The sequence below is a fragment of the Cheilinus undulatus genome, linkage group 20 (assembly GCF_018320785.1).
Source record: "Cheilinus undulatus linkage group 20, ASM1832078v1, whole genome shotgun sequence".
Taxonomy (NCBI): Eukaryota; Metazoa; Chordata; class Actinopteri; order Labriformes; family Labridae; genus Cheilinus; species Cheilinus undulatus.
In genome coordinates this window covers 41,957,800-41,980,415 of record NC_054884.1, presented here as the reverse complement: position 1 = coordinate 41,980,415, position 22,616 = coordinate 41,957,800, and the positions used below count along the sequence as shown (strand labels likewise).

At 41.5% G+C, this 22,616-nt stretch overlaps 3 protein-coding genes across 3 annotated transcripts; 2 read left to right on the top strand and 1 right to left on the bottom strand.

Moving 5' to 3' along the window:
* Positions 1 to 357: 357 nt before the first annotated feature.
* On the bottom strand, positions 358 to 21,426 carry acta2 (actin alpha 2, smooth muscle). Its single transcript, XM_041815276.1, has 9 exons — positions 21,293 to 21,426; positions 7,024 to 7,201; positions 5,234 to 5,362; positions 5,026 to 5,136; positions 2,716 to 2,800; positions 2,305 to 2,466; positions 1,858 to 2,049; positions 1,605 to 1,786; positions 358 to 1,053 (listed from the first exon to the last, which is right to left on the bottom strand). The coding sequence occupies exons 2-9, from the start codon at positions 7,150 to 7,152 to the stop codon at positions 910 to 912; spliced, it is 1,134 nt and encodes a 377-aa protein (XP_041671210.1). The 5' UTR covers positions 7,153 to 7,201; positions 21,293 to 21,426; the 3' UTR covers positions 358 to 909.
* LOC121528053 (TATA-binding protein-associated factor 2N-like) lies at positions 12,450 to 12,935 on the top strand. The gene has a single exon (XM_041815159.1). It carries the CDS (start codon positions 12,450 to 12,452, stop codon positions 12,933 to 12,935), a length of 486 nt encoding a protein of 161 aa, XP_041671093.1.
* Positions 13,783 to 15,315, top strand: LOC121528052 (glycine-rich cell wall structural protein 1.8-like). The gene is made up of 2 exons (XM_041815158.1): positions 13,783 to 13,919; positions 14,424 to 15,315. The coding sequence occupies exons 1-2, from the start codon at positions 13,783 to 13,785 to the stop codon at positions 15,313 to 15,315; spliced, it is 1,029 nt and encodes a 342-aa protein (XP_041671092.1).
* Positions 21,427 to 22,616: the final 1,190 nt, after the last annotated feature.

The following is a 22,616-nucleotide window of genomic DNA, read 5'->3' as shown; positions in this document are numbered from 1 at the left end:
GCCTAGGTTTATGCATTTCAATATCTCGCCAATTAGACAGGAAGTACGTGCAACTCTCACTCCAAACATCGGATTGCCTTCAAATTTTACTTGTAGGATTGAAGTCTGCACCTCTGCATATTTAAATGTTGATTTCATCATTTTGATGTAGCGCCCCTACTGGCAACAGGAAGTGGCAGCCAGGCCATTACTTTTTTGGTGAGTAATTCATTATCTTGCTGTTTCACAGGAAGTTGCTGTAACTCTTACCTAGTTTTGCAGGCTCAGTGTGGCTAGCTGTCGATGAAAAGAGTGAAATCCAGAGAAAATGTGAATGTCAGATTGTAAAGCTGATGAAAGGAGGCGGACAAAGGTTGGTCTGGTATGAGAGCTCTTTATTGTCTTCCTGGGGCCTTCGTCTGTCTCCTCCATGCTGTCATCACATCACACTTCACTACCTTCACATGTTCACAATGCAGACGGCACAACCAGTGACATCATCATACACCCTGTGACATCATCATAACGCTGTGTGAATGTGCTCCACTCCCAAACGATGGAAGATAACACCAGCGGGAAACATTCAAGCTTTATCATTAAAAATAAAAACACACTTCTGGACAGGAAACAGCCAACATGGCGGACAGAGGGGGGGTGGGGACACAGGTGGAAGGGGAGGGGTTAAAGATGGAGGACGAGCGCCACATTCACAGTTTTCAGTGAGCAGAGGAGGACGAGGGTGTTTGAGCTAACAATCTAAACTTTAGGAAGGAAGTCCTGATCTGATTGGACAGCTGTCCATCAGCCGTCACAGACAAACAGCTGTCATTTTTCTCCTAAAATCCTGAAACGTTGGGGCGGTACGCTGGTGCTCAGTGAGGGCGACGGCAGGGCGGTGCAGGGCGAGGGGAGGGCTGCTGAAGGACCTTTCTAGAAACACTTGCGGTGAACGATGGAGGGCCCGGCTTCATCGTACTCCTGCTTGCTGATCCACATCTGCTGGAAGGTGGAGAGGGACGCCAGGATGGAGCCGCCGATCCACACCGAGTACTTCCTCTCTGGTGGGGCAATGATCTGTGGGACAGCAGAGGAATAAAGTTTTATTCAAAGGTAACTATCAGTGCTGGTCACCAGTACAATCATCACTCATGGAGCATAAAAGTCCCCTCAGAGGGCTCAGAACCAGGAACCAGAACCATGTCAGACATGTCTCCAATGTGGAGGTACTAGTGTTCACTCATCCAACTCTGAAAAATCAGCTGATCTGAGCTCCGCCAAGTTCTATTTCAAACCTGGGGGTGCAGAATTTTCCCATCATACCCTTGGGCAGCGTTTTGATGTGATTTAGACAGAGATGTAACGGTATCAAAATCTGACAGTACAACAGAGGTGGAGAAAGTCCAGGACACCTGTACTCCAGAAATAGTCCAGGACCAGTCCTGGACTATTTCTGGAGTACAGGTGTTGGATGGGTGAACACTAAAATCTCCAGCACTGTAGACATGTCTGCCATGGTTCTGGTTCTGGTTCCTGGTTCTGAACCCTCTGAGGGGACGTTTATGTTCTGATCTAAAGCGTCTGCCTCTTTCCGCCTGCAGGCTCCTTCGGGGTCGTTCCTGCCTCACCTTGATCTTCATGGTGCTTGGGGCCAAAGCGGTGATCTCCTTCTGCATTCGGTCAGCGATGCCCGGGTACATAGTGGTTCCTCCTGACAGCACGTTGTTGGCGTATAGGTCTTTACGGATGTCGATGTCACACTTCATGATGCTGTTGTAGGTCGTCTCATGGATACCTGCCGACTCCATACCTGCAGGACGACAGGCGTACAGGTGAGTCAACAGACTGAGACACAGACCAGATAGCTGGATGAATACTGACCAATGAATGAGGGCTGGAAGAGCGTCTCCGGGCAGCGGAACCTCTCGTTGCCAATGGTGATGACCTGTCCGTCAGGGAGCTCGTAGCTTTTCTCGAGAGAGGATGAGGTCGCCGCCGTCCCCATCTCATTCTCAAAGTCCAGAGCGACGTAACACAACTTCTCCTTGATGTCCCGAACGATCTCTCTCTCAGCTGCAGACAGCAGAATTTAAACTTCAGAGATCTCAGTAAAAACCCAGACACATCAGAGCTTTCTTCATTCTGCAGGGGGGTTAGGGTTAGGTTAAGGATAAGTTTAAGGGAAGGTTAGGCTTTGATTTTATGTTGTCTATCACTGAGCTTCACCGTGGCGTTCCTCAGGGTTCTATCATAGGTCCTCTCATCTTCATCATCATCTGGACCAGTAGTTTAGTAAATTCATGCTGTGACTGAAAACGTCGGGCTTACCGGTGGTGACGAAGCTGTAGCCGCGCTCCGTCAGGATCTTCATGAGGTAGTCGGTGAGGTCACGACCCGCCAGGTCCAACCTCATGATGGCGTGAGGGAGGGCGTAACCCTCGTAGATCGGCACATTGTGAGTGACGCCATCACCAGAGTCCAGGACGATACCTGAAGGGGGACAGGAAGGCTTACAGGACCCTGTGAACATTTCTAACTGGAGGTCATTGGTGTAAACATCACGGTCAGATGTTCAAAAAAGACGGGACACCCTGACCAGTCTAGAACAGAACTCTAGGAGTCAAACTGAAGTCCAACTGACAGATGAAACTCTGAAGTTTAATGTTTGATTTGAAGGTTCACCGTGAAGGAGACGCTTAAAGACAGAGAGACAAGAGGAAAAGGGGAGTGTGGTCCAACCTGTGGTTCTTCCAGAGGCGTACAGTGAGAGGACGGCCTGGATGGCCACGTACATGGCAGGGACATTAAAGGTCTCGAACATGATCTGTTCACAAACAGGAAGAGAAAAACCTCAAATTAGTTCGATTTAATGTTTCACAGTGACCTTAGCTTAATGTAGTGGTCCATTGAGCCAGTAGGCCACGCCCACCAAAAAACATCATATCAATCGTCTCAGTCTGCTAAGAACAAATTTTCTGCCCAGTTTCATTTCTTTACACATATCATAAGCCCCTGAAAATACTTCTTCCTGTTTCATGGCGGACAAAAGATCCCCAGGTCCATGCCTTTTAAAGTAGACTTTTGACCCTTCCATATGTGCAATGTCAGCTCGTTGGGAACTGCCTGAGCGAATTTCAGCATGAGTTGGCCAACCATGTAGGTACTAGAAGGTGAAATTCAGAAGAAGTGACTTTCTCTTGCCAGAAGGTGGTGCTGTACAGTTTCTCAAAATATAAAAACATGAATGTGTTCTAACCTGGACTGTTACCAGGCACGTGGAATTTGTCTTAGATACAACGACAGAGTAGCAGAGTTATGGCTGTTCAAAAATTTAGGACGAGACACAAAAGAAGGCATATTGTGAAATTCTGATGAAGCTGGTGGACTTCCTGTCGGGATATGGGCATGGGTCCAAGAGGCTTTTTTCTTGGTCTGATGATGAACTATATGCATACCAAAAATCATAAGCCTGAGTTAAACAGTGTGCCAGGGCTGATGCTTGTGTTGCAACACATGAGAAACACATCAAAAATCAGTGGTGCAAATGTTTGACTGGCAGAAGGGGGCGCTGTGACAAAGTAATGGTAACGATGCATGGATGTATTCAGCACAAATGTGTGATTATCCTTGTGAAGTTTGGTGATGATTGAAATAAACACTAAAAAGTTATAGGGCAATTTTGGTGTAATTTTACAATGAAAAACAGACAAAAACAAACTTTAACTTTGGGCACCGATAACAGCCTGCCCTATGGTGAAAACTCACACTTCACACAACTCTGGGTCTCAAGGTTGTCTAGTTTGAGGACAAAAATTCTGGAGTAAATCAGATAAAAGCCCTAGGACGAGTTCATTCAAAAGTGCAAAGTGTCCATCAGTGAAAAAGGCCAAAAAAACGCCAAATTTTGACCTTTTGGCGTCTGTAGTTTGGTTCCTGTACGTTTTAGAGGATGGTCATAGTGTAATTTTTTTCTTGTCTCATCATGATACATATGTGTACCAAGTTTCATACATGTAGGTCTTACTCAGGGCTCTATCTCACTTTTGGCGCCCCCTAGAGGGAACTGTGCAATAGACTTACACCGTTCCACCACCAGATGGCTATTTCTCAAGGGGGACAATTTTTGAGCCAAAAAAATGGAGTTTTCACATCTATTAAGGCCCCCAAAGAGGCTTTGTATTGCCAGAAATTTTGTGTTTAGAAAAACAATAGGGTCCTTGTGGCTCGGGCCCTAATAACACCTCTTTACATGGTTATTTCTTTACAAATGCCCTAGGACTAAAATACTGTACTACTAGCTTTACTGTCGTATGGTTGTGGTGTTATAGTAGAGCTGATGCTGTGTGATAGTAGTGTTATAGTGGTACGGCAGTATTATTTTAGTATTACGGTAGTACGGCAGTGTTTTATTGATGTAGTATAGTTGTACTTCAGTACTGCTGTAGTATTCTAGTCCTATGGTAGTGCTTCATATCCTGACACGTCAGATGGATTTGTTTCACACATCCATCTGGTAAACCTCTCATAGCCAGCGTTTAGGAAAAGGCAGAGGGTTTGAAAAAAACTCGATGTGTGATTGGATGAACATTCTGTCTGTCACATCTTTACGGGCCAATCAGAGCAACAAAACATGTGACGCAGCCGCAACCGAGGTGCGTGTGCCCAGCTACCGAGGAATAGCGGTAACTATGGCGACTGTAGACATGTCAGTTCACGGCTTTTGTGTTTTTTTTAAAAAGAAAACAACTCACTGTTGTTCATTTTTCTTCTTTTAAGCAAGAAACGTCATCAAGTTCTGATAAAACTGGCGCTTTAGCAGCATCCACATTATGGCTTTTCCGCCATAATTGCACCGGCCTCTTGTTGCTGCTTGATTACATCACGACTCTGCTGCGCCTGAAAGTACTGCTCCTCTTTGCTGATTGGTCCTGTCACTTTCTAACCGGGCCCAAACGGTTCAGATGGGTGCTATGATGATGGATTCACCAGTGAGAAACACAGAAACGGGCGAATCCATCTGCTTTGCAAGGTTAAGTGTTTCAGTCGTACCTGTGTCATCTTCTCGCGGTTGGCTTTAGGGTTGAGGGGGGCTTCAGTCAGCAGGGTGGGATGTTCCTCTGGTGCCACTCGAAGCTCGTTGTAAAACGAGTGATGCCAGATCTGACCAATCACAGCACAGATAGAGACGGTTAGAGTAGGTGGTAATCGATAACAATAAAAACTCAGAACAGAGCTGCTCTCTTCATGAGTGTCAGACCTTCTCCATGTCGTCCCAGTTGGTGATGATTCCGTGTTCGATGGGATATTTTAGGGTTAGGATTCCTCTTTTACTCTGAGCCTCGTCTCCAACATAACTGTCCTTCTGCCCCATTCCCACCATCACTCCCTGGTAGAATAAAGACATTTACATCAGTGTTATAGATGTTAGAATAAAGACATTTACATCAGTGTTATAGATGTTAGAATAAAGACATTTACATCAGTGTTATAGACGTTAGAATAAAGACATTTACATCAGTGTTATAGACGTTAGAATAAAGACATTTACATCAGTGTTATAGACGTTAGAATAAAGACATTTACATCAGTGTTATAGACGTTAGAATAAAGACATTTACATCAATGTTATAGATGTTAGAATAAAGACATTTACATCAATGTTATAGACGTTAGAATAAAGACATTTACATCAGTGTTATAGACGTTAGAATAAAGACATTTACATCAGTGTTATAGATGTTAGAATAAAGACATTTACATCAGTGTTATAGATGTTAGAATAAAGACATTTACATCAGTGTTATAGATGTTAGAATAAAGACATTTACATCAGTGTTATAGACGTTAGAATAAAGACATTTACATCAGTGTTATAGACGTTAGAATAAAGACATTTACATCAGTGTTATAGACGTTAGAATAAAGACATTTACATCAGTGTTATAGACGTTAGAATAAAGACATTTACATCAGTGTTATAGATGTTAGAATAAAGACATTTACATCAGTGTTATAGATGTTAGAATAAAGACATTTACATCAGTGTTATAGATGTTAGAATAAAGACATTTACATGAGTGTTATAGTGGTTAGAATAAAGACATTTACATCAGTGTTATAGACGTTAGAATAAAGACATTTACATCAGTGTTATAGACGTTAGAATAAAGACATTTACATCAGTGTTATAGACGTTAGAATAAAGACATTTACATCAGTGTTATAGACGTTAGAATAAAGACATTTACATCAGTGTTATAGATGTTAGAATAAAGACATGTTGTCACATGTTATAAATAATAAAAAGCAGTGGATGGGTTTAAAAATGGGTGGATAAGGGCGTGAAATCTTATTTTAAAATAGGAAAAATTTGTTCAATGCGGCTAAATGGGGTCAAAGCCTAAATTGATGAAAAATGAAATTTGTGGTATTTGATAGAAAAATTTCAGGAGGACTTTGCTTAGAAATGTTAGGAATTGACCTAACATGCCCGGGGAATGTCTTAATGGAGTGTTCAGCCTTTCTGATAGTTTCACTGAAAGATTTGGAGATATTTGCAGACATTTTTGCTGAGACACTAAAAATGTGTTTTCATAAAGACTGAGCTATTTTCTTCTTTTTGAGCATTTTGAAAAACTTCTGAGAAATTTGAGGACTTTTGTTTTTGAATGTTATTGGTACTTGGCCTTAACCAGTCCCTGTGGTCCAACACCAACATCCAGCCAAAGCATCTGCTCTCAAACCGATCCAGGTCTGGATTTTCAGCAGGAACAGGACCTTCAGGAGCCCTATGGACATCATTTTTGGTCTAAACTACTTCCTGTTCAAAGACCAGGCTGAGCATTTAGGGTCGTCCTGATCCTAAAGAATATCGGCATTATTTAAAGATGCACTCAAACATGGTTCTGGTTTTTGTTCTGCTGGAGTCTTGGACAGTCCTGGACTCTTATTCAGGCCCAACATTATCACAGTAACTATTGGCATTAGTAGAAGCAGCAGTGTTAGCATTGTTAGCCAATCCCTGCCTGTGGACCAATCAGGCGTCACCTGGTGCCTGGGCCGGCCCACTATGGAGGGGAAGACGGCTCTTGGGGCGTCGTCTCCAGCGAACCCGGCCTTACATAGACCAGATCCGTTATCACAGACCAGTGCAGTGCTCTCCTCATCGTCACACATGACTGCAGGGGGCGCTGTAGCAACAATGGCACTACGACAGCGAGTCACACTGAAAGAGAGAGAGACAGAGATAGATCATTGGTTACTGATCAGGAACAGACTCCAGACGGTGGTTCTGTCCACGCTCATGTTAGGATGGAAAGAGAGCGTTTGTCCGGACCACGTCTGACCTTTAACCTATGGAGACCCTGAATTGGGACTACGTCTAACCTTAACCTTTGGCGACCTGGAATCAGGATTACCTCTGACCTTAACCTTTAAAGGCCTTTGAAGATGACATCATCAAAACTGATAAAACATTCCGTCTTCTGCCTTTGAAGATGATGCCATCAAAGCTCATAGAACATTCCGTCCTTGCCATTGAAGATGACATCATCAAAAGTGATAAAAAATTCTGTCCTTGCCTTTGAAGATGAAATCATCAAAACTGATAAAACATTCCACTGTCAGCCTCTGAAGGTGACGTCATCAAAACTGATAAAACATTCCACTGTCAGCCTCTGAAGGTGACATCATCAAAACTGATAAAACATTCCACCGTCAGCCTCTGAAGGTGACATCATCAAAACTGATAAAACATTCCATCATCTGCCATTGAAGATGACATCATTTAAACTGATTAAACATTCCACCCTCGGCCTTTGAAGATAACATCATCAAAACAGATTAAACATTCCATCTTCTGCCTTTGAAGATGACATCATCACAACTAATGAAACATTCCGTCCTCTGTCTTTAAAGATGACAACATCAAAAACTGATAAAACATTCCGTCCTTGGCCTCTGAAGATGACATCATCAAAGCTGATGAAACATTCCGTCCTTGCCATTGAAGATGACATCATCAAAACTGATAAAACATTCTGTCATTGCCTTTGAAGATGACATCATCAAAGCTCATAAACATTCCGTCCTTGCCATTGAAGATGACATCATCAAAACTGCTAAAACTTTCCATCCTCTGCCGTTGAAGAAGATATCATCAAAGCTGATAAAACATTCCACCCTCTGCCTTTGAAGATGACATCATCAAAACTAATAAAACATTCCATCCTCTGCCTTTGAAGATGACATCATCAAAACTAATAAAACATTCCACCCTCTGCCTCTGAAGGTGACATCATCAGAACTGATAAAACATTCCATCCTCTGCCATTAAAGATGACATCATCAAAGCTGACTGAACATTCTACCCTCTGCCTCTGGACATGTCATCACCCAAAACTGATAAAACATTCCATTCTCTGCTGTTGAAGATGACATCATCAAACCGATAAAACATTCTGTCCTTGACCTCTGAAGATGACATTATCAAAACTGCTACAACATTCTGTCCTTGGCCTTTGAGGATGACATCATCAAAGCTGATAAAACATTATGTTCATGGCCTTTGAAGATGACATCATCAAAACTGATACAACATTCCGTCCTTAGCCTCTGAAGATGACATCATCAAAGCTGATACAACATTCCGTCCTCTGCCTTTGAAGATGATGTCATCACAACTGATTAAACATTCCACCCTCGGCCTTTGAAGATGACATCATCAAAACTGATAAAACATTCCATCCTCTGCCTTTGAAGATGACGTCATTAAAAATAATACAACATTCTGTCCTCTGCCTTTGAAGATGACATCATCAAAACTGATTATATATTCAGTCCTCTGCCTTGGAAGATGACATCATTAAAACTTACTAACCATTCTACGCTCTGCTTCTGGAGATGTCATCATCAAAGCTGATAAAATATTCCATTCTCTGCTGTTGAAGATGACATCATCAAAACAGATTAAACATTCTGTCCTCGACCTTTTAAGATGACACCATCAAAACTGATACAACATTCCTTTCTCTGCCTTTGAAGATGACATCATTTAAACTGATTAAACATTCCTTTCTCTGCCATGGAAGATGACATCATCCCAACTGATAAAACATTCCACTGTCTGTCTTTGAAGATGACATCATCAAAACAATAAAACATCTACCCTCTTCCTTGGAAGATGACATTATCAAAACTGATAAAACATTCCACCGTCAGCCTTTGAAGATGACATCATCAAAACTGATTAAACATTCCATCATCTGCCATTGAAGATAACATCATCAAAACAGATTAAACATTCCATCTTCTGCCTTTGAAGATGACATCATCACAACTAATGAAACATTCCGTCCTCTGCCTTTAAAGATGACATCATCAAAAATTAATAACAAATTCCATTCTCTTCCTTTAAAGATGACAACATCAAAAACTGATAAAACATTCAGTCCTTTCCTTTGAAGATGACATCATCAAAGCTGATGAAACATTCCGTCCTTGCCATTGAAGATGACATCATCAAATCTGATGAAACATTCCGTCCTTGCCATTGAAGATGACATCATCAAAACTGATAAAACATTCTGTCCTTGCCTTTGAAGATGACATCATCAAAACTGATAAAACATTTCGTCCTTGCCATTGAAGATGACATCATCAAAGCTGATGAAACATTCTGTCCTTGCCCTTTCCATGTGTCTAGTCTAGAGAAGCATCCTAAGTCTGTCTCCTTCAGTCCTTAAACGTGAGCATGTCTCTGATGAACTCAGAAAAATAAAGATAGATACTGACTATTGGTGGCATGTTTGTGCCTCTGACTCTCATCAGACTCTGGGATGTATTGATCTGTCTGACCTCACAGGGATCTATACCTCTGATTTAAAAACATTTAGGGGCTTTGGACCTTGGTTTTTCTGGAATCCAAATCTGTTCTGATGCACCTTTATTCCTTCTATGCTCCCTTTATTACTCTAAAATAACACCTTAGTGCTTGGAGTTGACTAGAGGTCTGCCTCATACTCACACTCATGCTGACTCTATCCTGAGGCCCCTGGGAGCCGGAGGCCCCTGACCCTTAGGATGTTAGAAAGTGGAGTTACGAGGTTTCCCCACCAGGCAGACTCAGCAGAACACAGACATGGATAGATGGTCGTCTGTTCAAACCTCATAACTCCAGAAAAAAACACCTTTAAACATCCAGATGACCAAACATGGAGTTATGAGGTTTAAACATGACAGCAGTGACATCACCCCCTCCTCCCCCATCAGAGCTTCACTACTGTCCTCCGCTGAATGAACAACAAAGCACTCTGGGAAAACTTCCTAATTAGGGCATAGAGAGGACTTGTGCCTGTGTTTGGTATGCTCTCTCTCCCTGCGCTCACTCTGCCTCACTCGCCCTCTCCCGTCTCCCTCTCTCTCCCTTCACAGGGAGACGGAGATGCCTTTAGACCATATTTAGTCATTAAATTTGGGAATCAGATATTTATCTGATTGGGCTGCTAGCAGGAGGCTGAGAGGAGAGCGTGGGTTACTGTTGCCCTCAGTTCTGTCTGCAGACTTTAAACCTTTAAGAGCAAATCTCAGGGAGTTTTCATGCTGCAGCTAATAAATATACTGTCATCCTACTAAAAACTTCAAATTAAAGTCTCCCTGCTTTAGACTTTATCAGACAAAAAGGAGGAAAATGAACTAAGGGACTATTTTAACCAGCGGATGAATCCACATTTGGTGCAGTTCGTTGTTTAATGACACAGGAGAAAGAATAAAGGCAGAAAAGCTTCAAAAATCTAAAATGGAGCTAAAGGTTTTGAATATTTATAACCCTGATTTCAAAAAAGTTGGGATGCTGAGTGAAATGTAAATAAAAACAATGATCGTTAAATCTGATAAACCCATATTTGATTGATAATAGAACAGAAACAACATGTCAAAGGTTAAAGTGAGACATTTTAACATTTCAGGTAAATGTGAGCTCCTTTCAAATTTGATGGCAACAACAAATCTCAAAAAAGTAGGGACGGGCAACAATAGGCTGGAAAGTAGGGAGTTCTAATGAAAGTGGTACTAATCAGGTTAATTATCATCAGGTCAGTCGCATGACTGGGTATAAAAGGAGCATTGTAGAGAGGCAGAGTCTCTCAGAAGTAGAGATGGGCAGAGGTTCACCAATCTGTGAAAAACTGAGTCTAAAAATTCTGGAACAATTTCATCCTTAATATGATTCTGTCCTGAAATCACTGCATGGGCTCAGGAACGTTCCAGAAATCATCGTCTGTCAACACAGTTGGCCGTGCCATCCACCAATGACAGTTAAAGCTGGACCATGGAGAGAAGAAGCCAGAACAGGATCCAGAACCACCGTGGTCCATCTTCTCTGGACCAAAGCTCATTTAACATGGACTGAGGAAACATGGAAAACTGTTCTGTGGTCAGAGGAAACATGGAAAACTGTTCTGTGGTCAGAGGAACCAAAAACTGAAATTCTGGTGCTATACCTTGTGTTTTTTATGTTCTTTGTACTTGTAGTTTTCCTTGTAATGAACTGGAGCATTGTTCTAGGTAGAAAAGTATTCTGTTTCTACTGCTGCAGAAAACTCCAGAATGTTTAATTATTTCTTAAAGGTTTTTCTGGTCTACTTCCTGTATCAGATTTATGATCCTCTCATGAGGCTGTGATCCTGCTGACTCAATCTGTAACAGGGAGTAAAGGAGGGGATGAAGGAGGAGGGAGTAAAGGAGGGGATGAAGGAGGAGGGGGTAAAGGAGGGGATGAAGGAGGAGGGGGTCAAGGAGGGATGAAGGAGGAGGGAGTAAAGGAGGGGACGAAGGAGGAGGGAGTAAACGAGGGGATGAAGGAGGAGGGAGTAAAGGAGGGGACGAAGGAGGAGGGGGTAAAGTAGGGGACGAAGGAGGAGGGAGAAAAGCAGGGCAGGAAGGAGGAGGGGGTAAAGGAGGGGATGAAGGAGGAGGGAGTAAAGGAGGGGATGAAGGAGGAGGGAGTAAAGGAGGGGACGAAGGAGGAGGGAGTAAAGGAGGGGAGGAAGGAGGAGGGAGTAAAGGAGGGGATGTAGGAGGAGGGAGTAAAGAAGAGGACAAAGGAGGAGGGAGTAAAGGAGGGGATGAAGGAGGAGGGAGTAAAGGAGGGGACGACGGAGGAGGGAGTAAAGGAGGGGACGACGGAGGAGGGAGTAAAGGAGGGGATGTAGGAGGAGGGAGTAAAGAAGAGGACAAAGGAGGAGGGAGTAAAGGAGGGGAGGAAGGAGGAGGGAGTAAAGGAGGGGAGGAAGGAGGAGGGAGTAAAGAAGAGGACAAAGGAGGAGGGAGTAAAGGAGGGGATGTAGGAGGAGGGAGTAAAGAAGAGGACAAAGGAGGAGGGAGTAAAGGAGGGGACGAAGGAGGAGGGAGTAAAGGAGGGGACGACGGAGGAGGGAGTAAAGGAGGGGACGACGGAGGAGGAAGTAAAGGAGGGGATGAAGGAGGAGGGGGTAAAGGAGGGGACAAAGGAGGAGGGAGTAAAGGAGGGGACGACGGAGGAGGGAGTAAAGGAGGGGACGAAGGAGGAGAAAGTAAAGGAGACGAGGGAGGAGGGGGTAAAGGAGGGGACAACGGAGGAGGGGGTAAAGGAGGGGATGATGGAGGAGGGAGTAAAGGAGGGGGACGACGGAGGAGGAAGTAAAGGTGACGACGGAGGAGGGAGTAAAGGAGGGGACGAAGGAGGAGGGAGTAAAGGAGGGGACGACGGAGGAGGGAGTAAAGGAGGGGACGACGGAGGAGGGGGTAAAGGAGGGGATGAAGGAGGAGGGAGTAAAGGAGGGGATGAAGGAGGAGGGGGTAAAGGAGGGGATGAAGGAGGAGGGAGTAAAGGAGGGGACGAAGGAGGAGGGAGTAAAGGAGGGGATGTAGGAGGAGGGAGTAAAGAAGAGGACAAAGGAGGAGGGAGTAAAGGAGGGGAATAAGGAGGAGGGAGTAAAGGAGGGGACGACGGAGGAGGGAGTAAAGGAGGGACGACGGAGGGGAGTAAAGGAGGGGATGTAGGAGGAGGGAGTAAAGAAGAGGACAAAGGAGGAGGGAGTAAAGGAGGGGAGGAAGGAGGAGGGAGTAAAGGAGGGGAGGAAGGAGGAGGGAGTAAAGAAGAGGACAAAGGAGGAGGGAGTAAAGGAGGGGACAACAGGAGGAGGGAGTAAAGGAGGGGAGGAAGGAGGAGGGAGTAAAGGAGGGGACGAAGGAGGAGGGAGTAAAGGAGGGGACGACGGAGGAGGAAGTAAAGGAGGGGACGACGGAGGAGGAAGTAAAGGAGGGGACGACGGAGGAGGGAGTAAAGAACAGGACAAAGGAGGAGGGAGTAAAGGAGGGGACGACGGAGGAGGGAGTAAAGGAGGGGACGAAGGAGGAGAAAGTAAAGGAGACGAGGGAGGAGGGGGTAAAGGAGGGGACAACGGAGGAGGGGGTAAAGGAGAGGATGATGGAGGAGGGAGTAAAGGAGGGGACGACGGAGGAGGAAGTAAAGGAGGGGACGACGGAGGAGGGGGTAAAGGAGGGGATGAAGGAGGAGGGAGTAAAGGAGGGGACGAAGGAGGAGGGAGAAAAGGACTGTACTACTGAGGAGGGTGTAAAGGAGGGGAGGAAGGTGGAGGGAGTAAAGTAGGGGATGAAGGAGGAGGGGGTAAAGGAGGGGACCACGGAGGAGGGAGAAAAGGAGGGGATGAAGGAGGAGGGAGTAAAGGAGGATGAAGGAGGAGGGGGTAAAGGAGGATGAAGGAGGAGGGGTAAAGGAGGGACGAAGGAGGAGGGGGTAAAGGAGGGATGAAGGAGGAGGGTGTAAAGGAGGGGATGAAGGAGGAGGGAGTAAAGGAGGGGATGAAGGAGGAGGGAGTAAAGGAGGGGACGAAGGAGGAGGGCGTAAAGGAGGGGAAGAAGGAGGAGGGAGTCAAGGAGGGGATGTAGGAGGAGGGAGTAAAGGAGGGGACGAAGGAGGAGGGAGTAAAGGAGGGGATGAAGGAGGAGGGAGTAAAGGAGGGGATGAAGGAGGAGGGAGTAAAGGAGGGGACGAAGGAGGAGGGGGTAAAGGAGGGGATGAAGGAGGAGGGAGTAAAGGAGGGGATGAAGGAGGAGGGAGTAAAGGAGGGGACGAAGGAGGAGGGAGTAAAGGAGGGGACGACGGAGGAGGAAGTAAAGGAGGGGACGACGGAGGAGGGAGTAAAGAACAGGACAAAGGAGGAGGGAGTAAAGGAGGGGACGACGGAGGAGGGAGTAAAGGAGGGGACGAAAGAGGAGAAAGTAAAGGAGACGAGGGAGGAGGGGGTAAAGGAGGGGACAACGGAGGAGGGATAAAAGGAGGGGGACGACGGAGGAGGAAGTAAAGGAGGGACGACGGAGGAGGGGGTAAAGGAAGGGATGAAGGAGGAGGGAGTAAAGGAGGAGGGACGACGGAGGAGGGAGTAAAGGAGGGACGACGGAGGAGGGGGTAAAGGAGGGGATGAAGGAGGAGGGAGTAAAGGAGGGGACGAAGGAGGAGGGGGTAAAGGAGGGGATGAAGGAGGAGGGGGTAAAGGAGGGGATGAAGGAGGAGGGGGTAAAGGAGGGGATGAAGGAGGAGGGAGTAAAGGAGGGGATGAAGGAGGAGGGAGTAAAGGAGGGGACGAAGGAGGAGGGGGTAAAGGAGGGGATGAAGGAGGAGGGAGTAAAGGAGGGGACGAAGGAGGAGGGAGTAAAGGAGGGGACGAAGGAGGAGGGGGTAAAGGAGGGGATGAAGGAGGAGGGAGTAAAGGAGGGGATGTAGGAGGAGGGAGTAAAGAAGAGGACAAAGGAGGAGGGAGTAAAGGAGGGGATGAAGGAGGAGGGAGTAAAGGAGGGGACGACGGAGGAGGGAGTAAAGGAGGGGACGAAGGAGGAGGGAGTAAAGGAGGGGACAAAGGAGGAGGGAGTAAAGGAGGGGATGTAGGAGGAGGGAGTAAAGAAGAGGACAAAGGAGGAGGGAGTAAAGGAGGGGACAACAGAGGAGGAGGGAGTAAAGGAGGGGAGATAGGAGGAGGGAGTAAAGGAGGGGACGAAGGAGGAGGGAGTAAAGGAGGGGACGACAGAGGAGGAAGTAAAGGAGGGGACGACGGAGGAGGGAGTAAAGAAGAGGACAAAGGAGGAGGGAGTAAAGGAGGGGACGACGGAGGAGGGAGTAAAGGAGGGGACAACAGAGGAGGAGGGAGTAAAGGAGGGGACGAAGGAGGAGAAAGTAAAGGAGACGAGGGAGGAGGGGGTAAAGGAGGGGACAACGGAGGAGGGGGTAAAGGAGAGGACGATGGAGGAGGGATAAAAGGAGGGGGACGACGGAGGAGGAAGTAAAGGAGGAGACAATGCAGGAGGGAGTAAAGGAGGGGACAACGGAGGGGGAAGTAAAGGAGGGGACAACGGAGGAGGGAGTAAAGGAGGGGACGACGGAGGAGGGAGTAAAGGAGGGGAGGAAGGAGGAGGGAGTAAAGGAGAAGACGATGGAGGAGGGATAAAAGGAGGGGACGACGGAGGAGGGAATGAAGATGAGGATGCCGGAGGAGGGAGTAAAGGAGGGGACAGGGATAAAATATTGGTGATATTTAAAATGAAATATTGGTGATATTTAAAATAAATTATTGGTGATATTAAAAAGAAAATATTAATGAAATTTTAAATAAAATATTGGAGATAATCTAAATAAAATGTTGATGATATTTAAAATAATATATTGATGACATTTAAAATAAAATATTGGTGATTTTTGAAATAAAATTCTGATGATATTTAAAATAAAACATTGATGATACTAAAAATGAAATTTTGGTGATATTTAAAATAAAATATTTGTGATTTTTGAAATAAAATTCTGATGATATTTAAAATAAAACATTGATGATACTAAAAATGAAATTTTGGTGATATTTAAAATAAAATATTTGTTACATTTTAAATAATATATTGATGATATTTAAAATAAAATATTGATGATATTTAATAAAATTATTGGTGATATTTAAAAGAAAATATTAATGAAATTTTAAATAAAATATTGTTGATGTTTCAAATAAAATAATGGTTATGTTTAAAATTAATTATTGGTGATATTTAAAAGAAAATATTGATGATATTTAAAGTAAATTATTGGTGATGTTTCAAATAAAATAATTGTGATATTTAAAATAAAATATTGGTGATATTTAAAATAAAATATTGATGATATTTAATAAAATATTGGTGATATTTAAAATAAAATATTGGTGATATTTAAAATAAAATATTGGTGATATTTAAAATAAAATATTGTAGATGTTTCAAATAAAATAATGGTTATGTTTAAAATTAATTATTGGTGATATTTAAAAGAAAATATTGATGATATTTAAAATAAAATATTGGTGATATTTAAATAAAATAATTGTTATATTTAAAATGAAATATTGATGATATTTAAAATAAAATATTGATGATATATACAATACAATATTGATGATATTTAAAATAGAATATTGGTGATATTTAAAATAAAATATTGATGATATTTAAAATAAAGTATTGGTGATATTTAAAATAAAATATTGATGATATATAGGATACAATATTGATGAAATTTAAAATAAAATATTGGTGATATTTAAATAAAATATTGGTAATATTTTAATAAATTATTGGTGATTTTTGAAGTAGAATATTGGTGATATTTAAAATAAAATATTGATGATATTTAAAATAAATTATTGGTGATATTTAAAATAAAATATTGATGATGTTTAAAATAAATTATTGGTGATATTTAAAATAAAATATTGATGATATTTAAAATAAAATATTGGTGATATTTAAAATATAATATTAAAAATATTTAAATAAAATATTGGTGATATTTAAAATAAAATATTGATGACATTTAAAATAAAATATTGGTGATATTTGACAAAATATTGATGACATTTAAAATAAATTATTGGTGATATTTAAAATAAAATATTTATGATATTTAAATGTAATAATTAATGATCTTTAAATAAAATTTGGGTGATATTTAAAATAAAATATTGATGATATTTAAATGTAATAATTAATGATATTTAAAATAAAATATTGATGATAAATATTGGTGATATTTAAATGTAATAATTAATGATATTTAAAATAAAATATACATGATAAATATTGGTGATATTTAAATGTAATTACTGATGATATTTTAAATTAAAGAAAGAACCACACCTCCTCTGACTGAGGAAGTAAAACAAGTGCGTATGGAAGCTTACGGATGACTGTACCTGTGATCAGTGACCTCCAGTCCTGGTCATTACTCAGCCTCATGGATATCACAGAAGCCCCGCCTCTTCCTCTGACCACGCCCTAACTGTGAGACCCTGTCAGTGCACCGACGGACTTTTTAAAAAATCTGTTTCAGAAGCAAAAATCCAAAACCATGAGAGATCCGGACTAAAGACGTGAGGAGGAACTGATCAGGAGCACAGAGGAGGAAGATGAGGAGGAGGAAGACCAGGAAAAGGAGAGGAGGTGAGTCAGGAGAGGTGCTGGTGTTATTGATGACAGGGTGGGAAACTGGGGGCCTGAGGGCCACACGCGGCCCCTCTCTTCACTAAAAAGGGTCTGTGGGTCAACCCTGACCCCCAGACCGCCTGACAGACTGAAGCTGTTCATGACCAAATAAATCACTATAAATCATAAATCATTCTTAAATTTAAAGAATTTAATAAATTCTTACTGAGGATGTTTGAGACCAGAAATGGCCACCATACAAAAATAAGAAACGGCACATTTTGCTAATTTTGTTAATCAAGCTCAGACCTGATCATACATATTAAATATTGATCATATTTGTGGTTATTAACCCTCTAAATGCCGGTCTAAGTGCTGACTCAGAGGTTTGTGATGTAAAAACACATATTGATTAATTATTAAGAATTTAACCCTTTATAAACACAAAGCACAAAACGTGAAATATTCTTCATACACTACACACAAATCAGATTTTGAATCATTCATCACAGCTTTGAATTTGTTAATAATGAGCAGATCTTATTTTATGTAGAATTATTTTTAAATCTTATATTTTTCAGTAGATTGCTATAATAATAGCGCCCCTACAGGACACCAGGAAAATAACGCTAATTTACCCTCATGCCAAATATGGTCAAGTGTCTGACGTTTGGTGACAAACAGGAAAGAGTGTAGATGTGAGTGAGTGACTCCAGAATAAAAGCCTAAAATCATAAATGCATGTTTTACTGTGGGACATTTTTGGTCTCCAACAGGCCAAGTGTGCAGAAAACCTCTGCAGAGATGATTTTTTATCTTATTTTTTATCATACTATTGAGACTGAGTCTGATTTCAACATTAAAAATAGATTAAAACACAAAAATCAGCCTTGTTAGCATGAATCATTAAAAAACAGATAATGGCCTCAAAGTGGTCTGAAGGTGAAGCATGAAGGTCATCAGCTCAGACAAAAATCAATAAATAAATATGAATAAAATAATAAATAAATAGATAAATATGAATAGAAAAATAAATCAATAAATAAATATGAATAAAATAATAAATAAATAGATAAATATGAATAGAAAAATAAATCAATAAATAAATATGAATAAAATAATAAATAAATAGATAAATATGAATAGAAAAATAAATCAATAAATAAATATGAATAAAATAATAAATAAATAGATAAATATGAATAGAAAAATAAATCAATACATAAATATGAATAAAATAATAAATAAATAGATAAATATGAATAGAAAAATAAATCAATACATAAATATGAATAAAATAATAAATAAATAGATAAATATGAATAGAAAAATAAATCAATAAATAAATATGAATAAAATAATAAATAAATAGATAAATATGAATAGAAAAATAAATCAATAGATAAATAGGAATAGAATAATAAATCAATAAATAAATATGAATAAAATAATAAATAAATAGATAAATATGAATAGAAAAATAAATCAATAGATAAATATGAATAGAAAAATAAATCAATAGATAAATATGAATAGAAAAATAAATCAATAGATAAATATGAATAGAAAAATAAATCAATAAACAAATATGAATAAAATAATAAATAAATAGATAAATATGAATAGAAAAATAAATCAATAAATAAATATGAATAAAATAATAAATAAATAGATAAATATGAATAGAAAAATAAATCAATAAATAAATATGAATAAAATAATAAATAAATAGATAAATATGAATAGAAAAATAAATCAATAAATAAATATGAATAAAATAATAAATAAATAGATAAATATGAATAGAATAATAAATAAATAGATAAATATGAATAGAAAAATAAATCAATAGATAAATATGAATAGAAAAATAAATCAATAGATAAATATGAATAGAAAAATAAATCAATAGATAAATATGAATAGAAAAATAAATCAATAAACAAATATGAATAAAATAATAAATAAATAGATAAATATGAATAGAAAAATAAATCAATAAATAAATATGAATAAAATAATAAATAAATAGATAAATATGAATAGAAAAATAAATCAATAAATAAATATGAATAAAATAATAAATAAATAGATAAATATGAATAGAAAAATAAATCAATAAAAAAATATGAACAGAATAATAAATCAATAGATAAACATGAACAGAATAATAAATCAATAGATAAATATGGACAGAATAATAAATCAATAAATAAATATGGACAGAATAATGAATCAGTAAACCCACACAGTTTAGAACCTGAGTAGAGTATTTCTGCTTCCCCGGGTCACTGCTGCTGGTTTATTCATGTCTTTGGTTAAATCTTTAAACAGAGCGTCATAAATCTGCTCTGTTCACATTTAAACACCTAAAAACAGGAACTTTAACGTCCTGCAGCTGAAGCTGATCTGAGCTCTCTCATGTCTGACAGTTTACAGCCAGAACACAACTACGGGGGCCCCTGGGGGCCAAAGCAGCCGGCCCTGAATCATGAGAAGGAGGAGACGGGAGATGTTTCAGCATCTGAAAGTTTGACCTTTGACTGTGAGGAGGAGGAGGAGGAGGAAGAGGAGGTGATCTTAGTCCAAAGGGCTTTAGAAGGAGAATAGATGATTGAAGAGGAGTCAGAAGGAGGCGATGCATGGAGGGAGAGCGTGACTCTACATCAGAGAAGGTTAGAGAGGCTCAGAGGAGAATGAATCTGCAGCTTCTGCAGGTTTCTAAAGTGTCCCACCATCTGAGTCAATAAATGATGAAGAGGAGGAGATTTGAAGAAGAAGAGATGCTCACAGAGGAGTCAGAGTTAGAAAATCTACGTCACAGCAAACCCAGAGGAGCAGATAGGACACAGAGGAGGTGAAGACGGAGGCAGGAGCTGAGACGTTTAGGAGCAGAGAGGAGGAGGTTTATGGGACATTTATCGTCAAAAAGACATCAGGGTAAGAGGAGGAACTGGAGGAGGTGATGGAGGAGGTGGAGGAGTCAGAGGAGGGTTAAAGTGAGGAGGAGGTGGAGGAGTCAGAGGAGGGTTAAAGTGAGGAGGAGGTGGAGGAGTCAGAGGAGGGTTAAAGTAAGGAGGAGGTGGAGGAGTCAGAGGAGGGTTAAAGTAAGGAGGAGGTGGAGGAGTCAGAGGAGGGTTAAAGTGAGGAGGAGGTGGAGGAGTCAGAGGAGGGTTAAAGTAAGGAGGAGGTGGAGGAGTCAGAGGAGGGTTAAAGTAAGGAGGAGGTGGAGGAGTCAGAGGAGGGTTAAAGTGAGGAGGAGGTGGAGGAGTCAGAGGAGGGTTAAAGTGAAGAGGAGGTGGAGGAGTCAGAGGAGGGTTAAAGTGAAGAGGAGGTGGAGGAGTCAGAGGAGGGTTAAAGTGAAGAGGAGGTGGAGGAGTCAGAGGAGGGTTAAAGTGAAGAGGAGGTGGAGGAGTCAGAGGAGGGTTAAAGTGAAGAGGAGGTGGAGGAGTCAGAGGAGGGTTAAAGTGAAGAGGTGATCTAAGACGAGTAAGGAGATGTTTATGGGCAGCTGTTACCGTTTTTATGAAACTTAACCCACAAGAAGAGAAAAAAGATGGAGGAGGTGAGGAGGAGGTCAGACTTGGGAGCAGAAAAGATAGAGAGAGTAGTAAAGAAGAGGCTTTTTCAGCTCTGCAAAGAGGAGGTGAAGAAGAGAAGGTGTGATGGCAACAGGTGATGAAGAGGATAATGAGAGGCAAGTTTAGCATTTTCCTCAGTTTAGAACAATTTAGGAGGAAAAGAGCAAACAGGTACAAAGAGGAGGAGACGGAGGAGACGGAGGAGATAGAGGAGATGGTACAGGAGGAGGTCTTACCGTGGCAGTGCAGGGCCTGCTGGGATGTGAGGGCGGGGGGGCGGACAGAAGTGAGAGTCTGAACTGCTCCCAGCGAGTTTATCAACCCTCCACCTCCTACATCCAGCCCTCCATCCCAAACATGGATGGGCCTCCTCCCCTGCTCCCTCCTTCTACTCCCTCTTCCCCCTCTTGATTCCTTATACGGCAGGCCCTGTAGGAAGCAGCCAATCAGAGAGCAGACATAGCGTCTGAACTTTCTCCCATAATTCACGGCATTCCTATCTCTCATTTTGTGATCTGTAACCATCAGAGAACTGGGCTCACGGGGAGGGTCCCAGTCTGACAGATAGGGCTCACTGGGAGGGTCCCAGTCTGACAGACAGGACTCACTGGAAGCATCCCAATCTGACAGACAGGACTCACTGGGAGTGTCCCAGTCTGACAGATAGGACTCACTGGGAGGGTCCCAGTTTGACAGACAGGGCTCACTGGGAGCGTCCCAGTCTGACAGACAGGACTCACTGGGAGTATCCCAGTCTGACAGATAGGGCTCACTGGGAGGGTCTTAGTATTGTAAGATCCTTTAGTATACTGGTATGTTGACACAGGTTTATGTTAAAGAAATGTCACATCTCCTCTTAGAGGAGCCTGGCCTCGGCCTCAATCCACCTTCCCTAAGCTTCACATTAATGTGGCGCTCTGACCACTTCTAAAAAAACTTTCCGAAAGGTACCAGCTATGGCTTACTATTTGGAAAAGATTTGGAAGATAAAGCCCCCAACGTCCCCAGCCTAATCAACGTCGTATCTCTTGAAGATGATGTCATCCTTGAAGGGTCATAAACATTCCATCCTTTCCTTTTAGGATGATGTCATCCTCTAAAGCTCATAAACATTCCATCCTTGTCTTTGCAGATGATGTCAGCCTCTAAAGCTCAGAAACATTCCATTCTTGTCTTTGAGGATGATGTCAGCCTCTTAAGCTTATTAACATTCCATCCTTGCCCTTGAAGATGATGTCATCCTCTAAATCTTATAAACATTCCATCCTTGCCTTTGAAGATGATCTCATCCTCTATAGCTGATAAACATTCCATCCTTGCCCTTGAAGATGATGTCATCTAATGGCTTAAACATTCCATCCTTGCCCTTAAGGATGATGTCATCCTCTAAAGCTCAGAAACATTCCACCCTTGCCTTTCAAGATGATGTCATCCCTTAAGCTCATAAACATTCCATCCTTGCCATTGAAGATGATGTCATTCTTTAAAGCTCATAAACATGCCATCCTTGCCCTTAAGGATGATGTCATCCTCTAAAGCTGATAAACATTCCACCCTTGC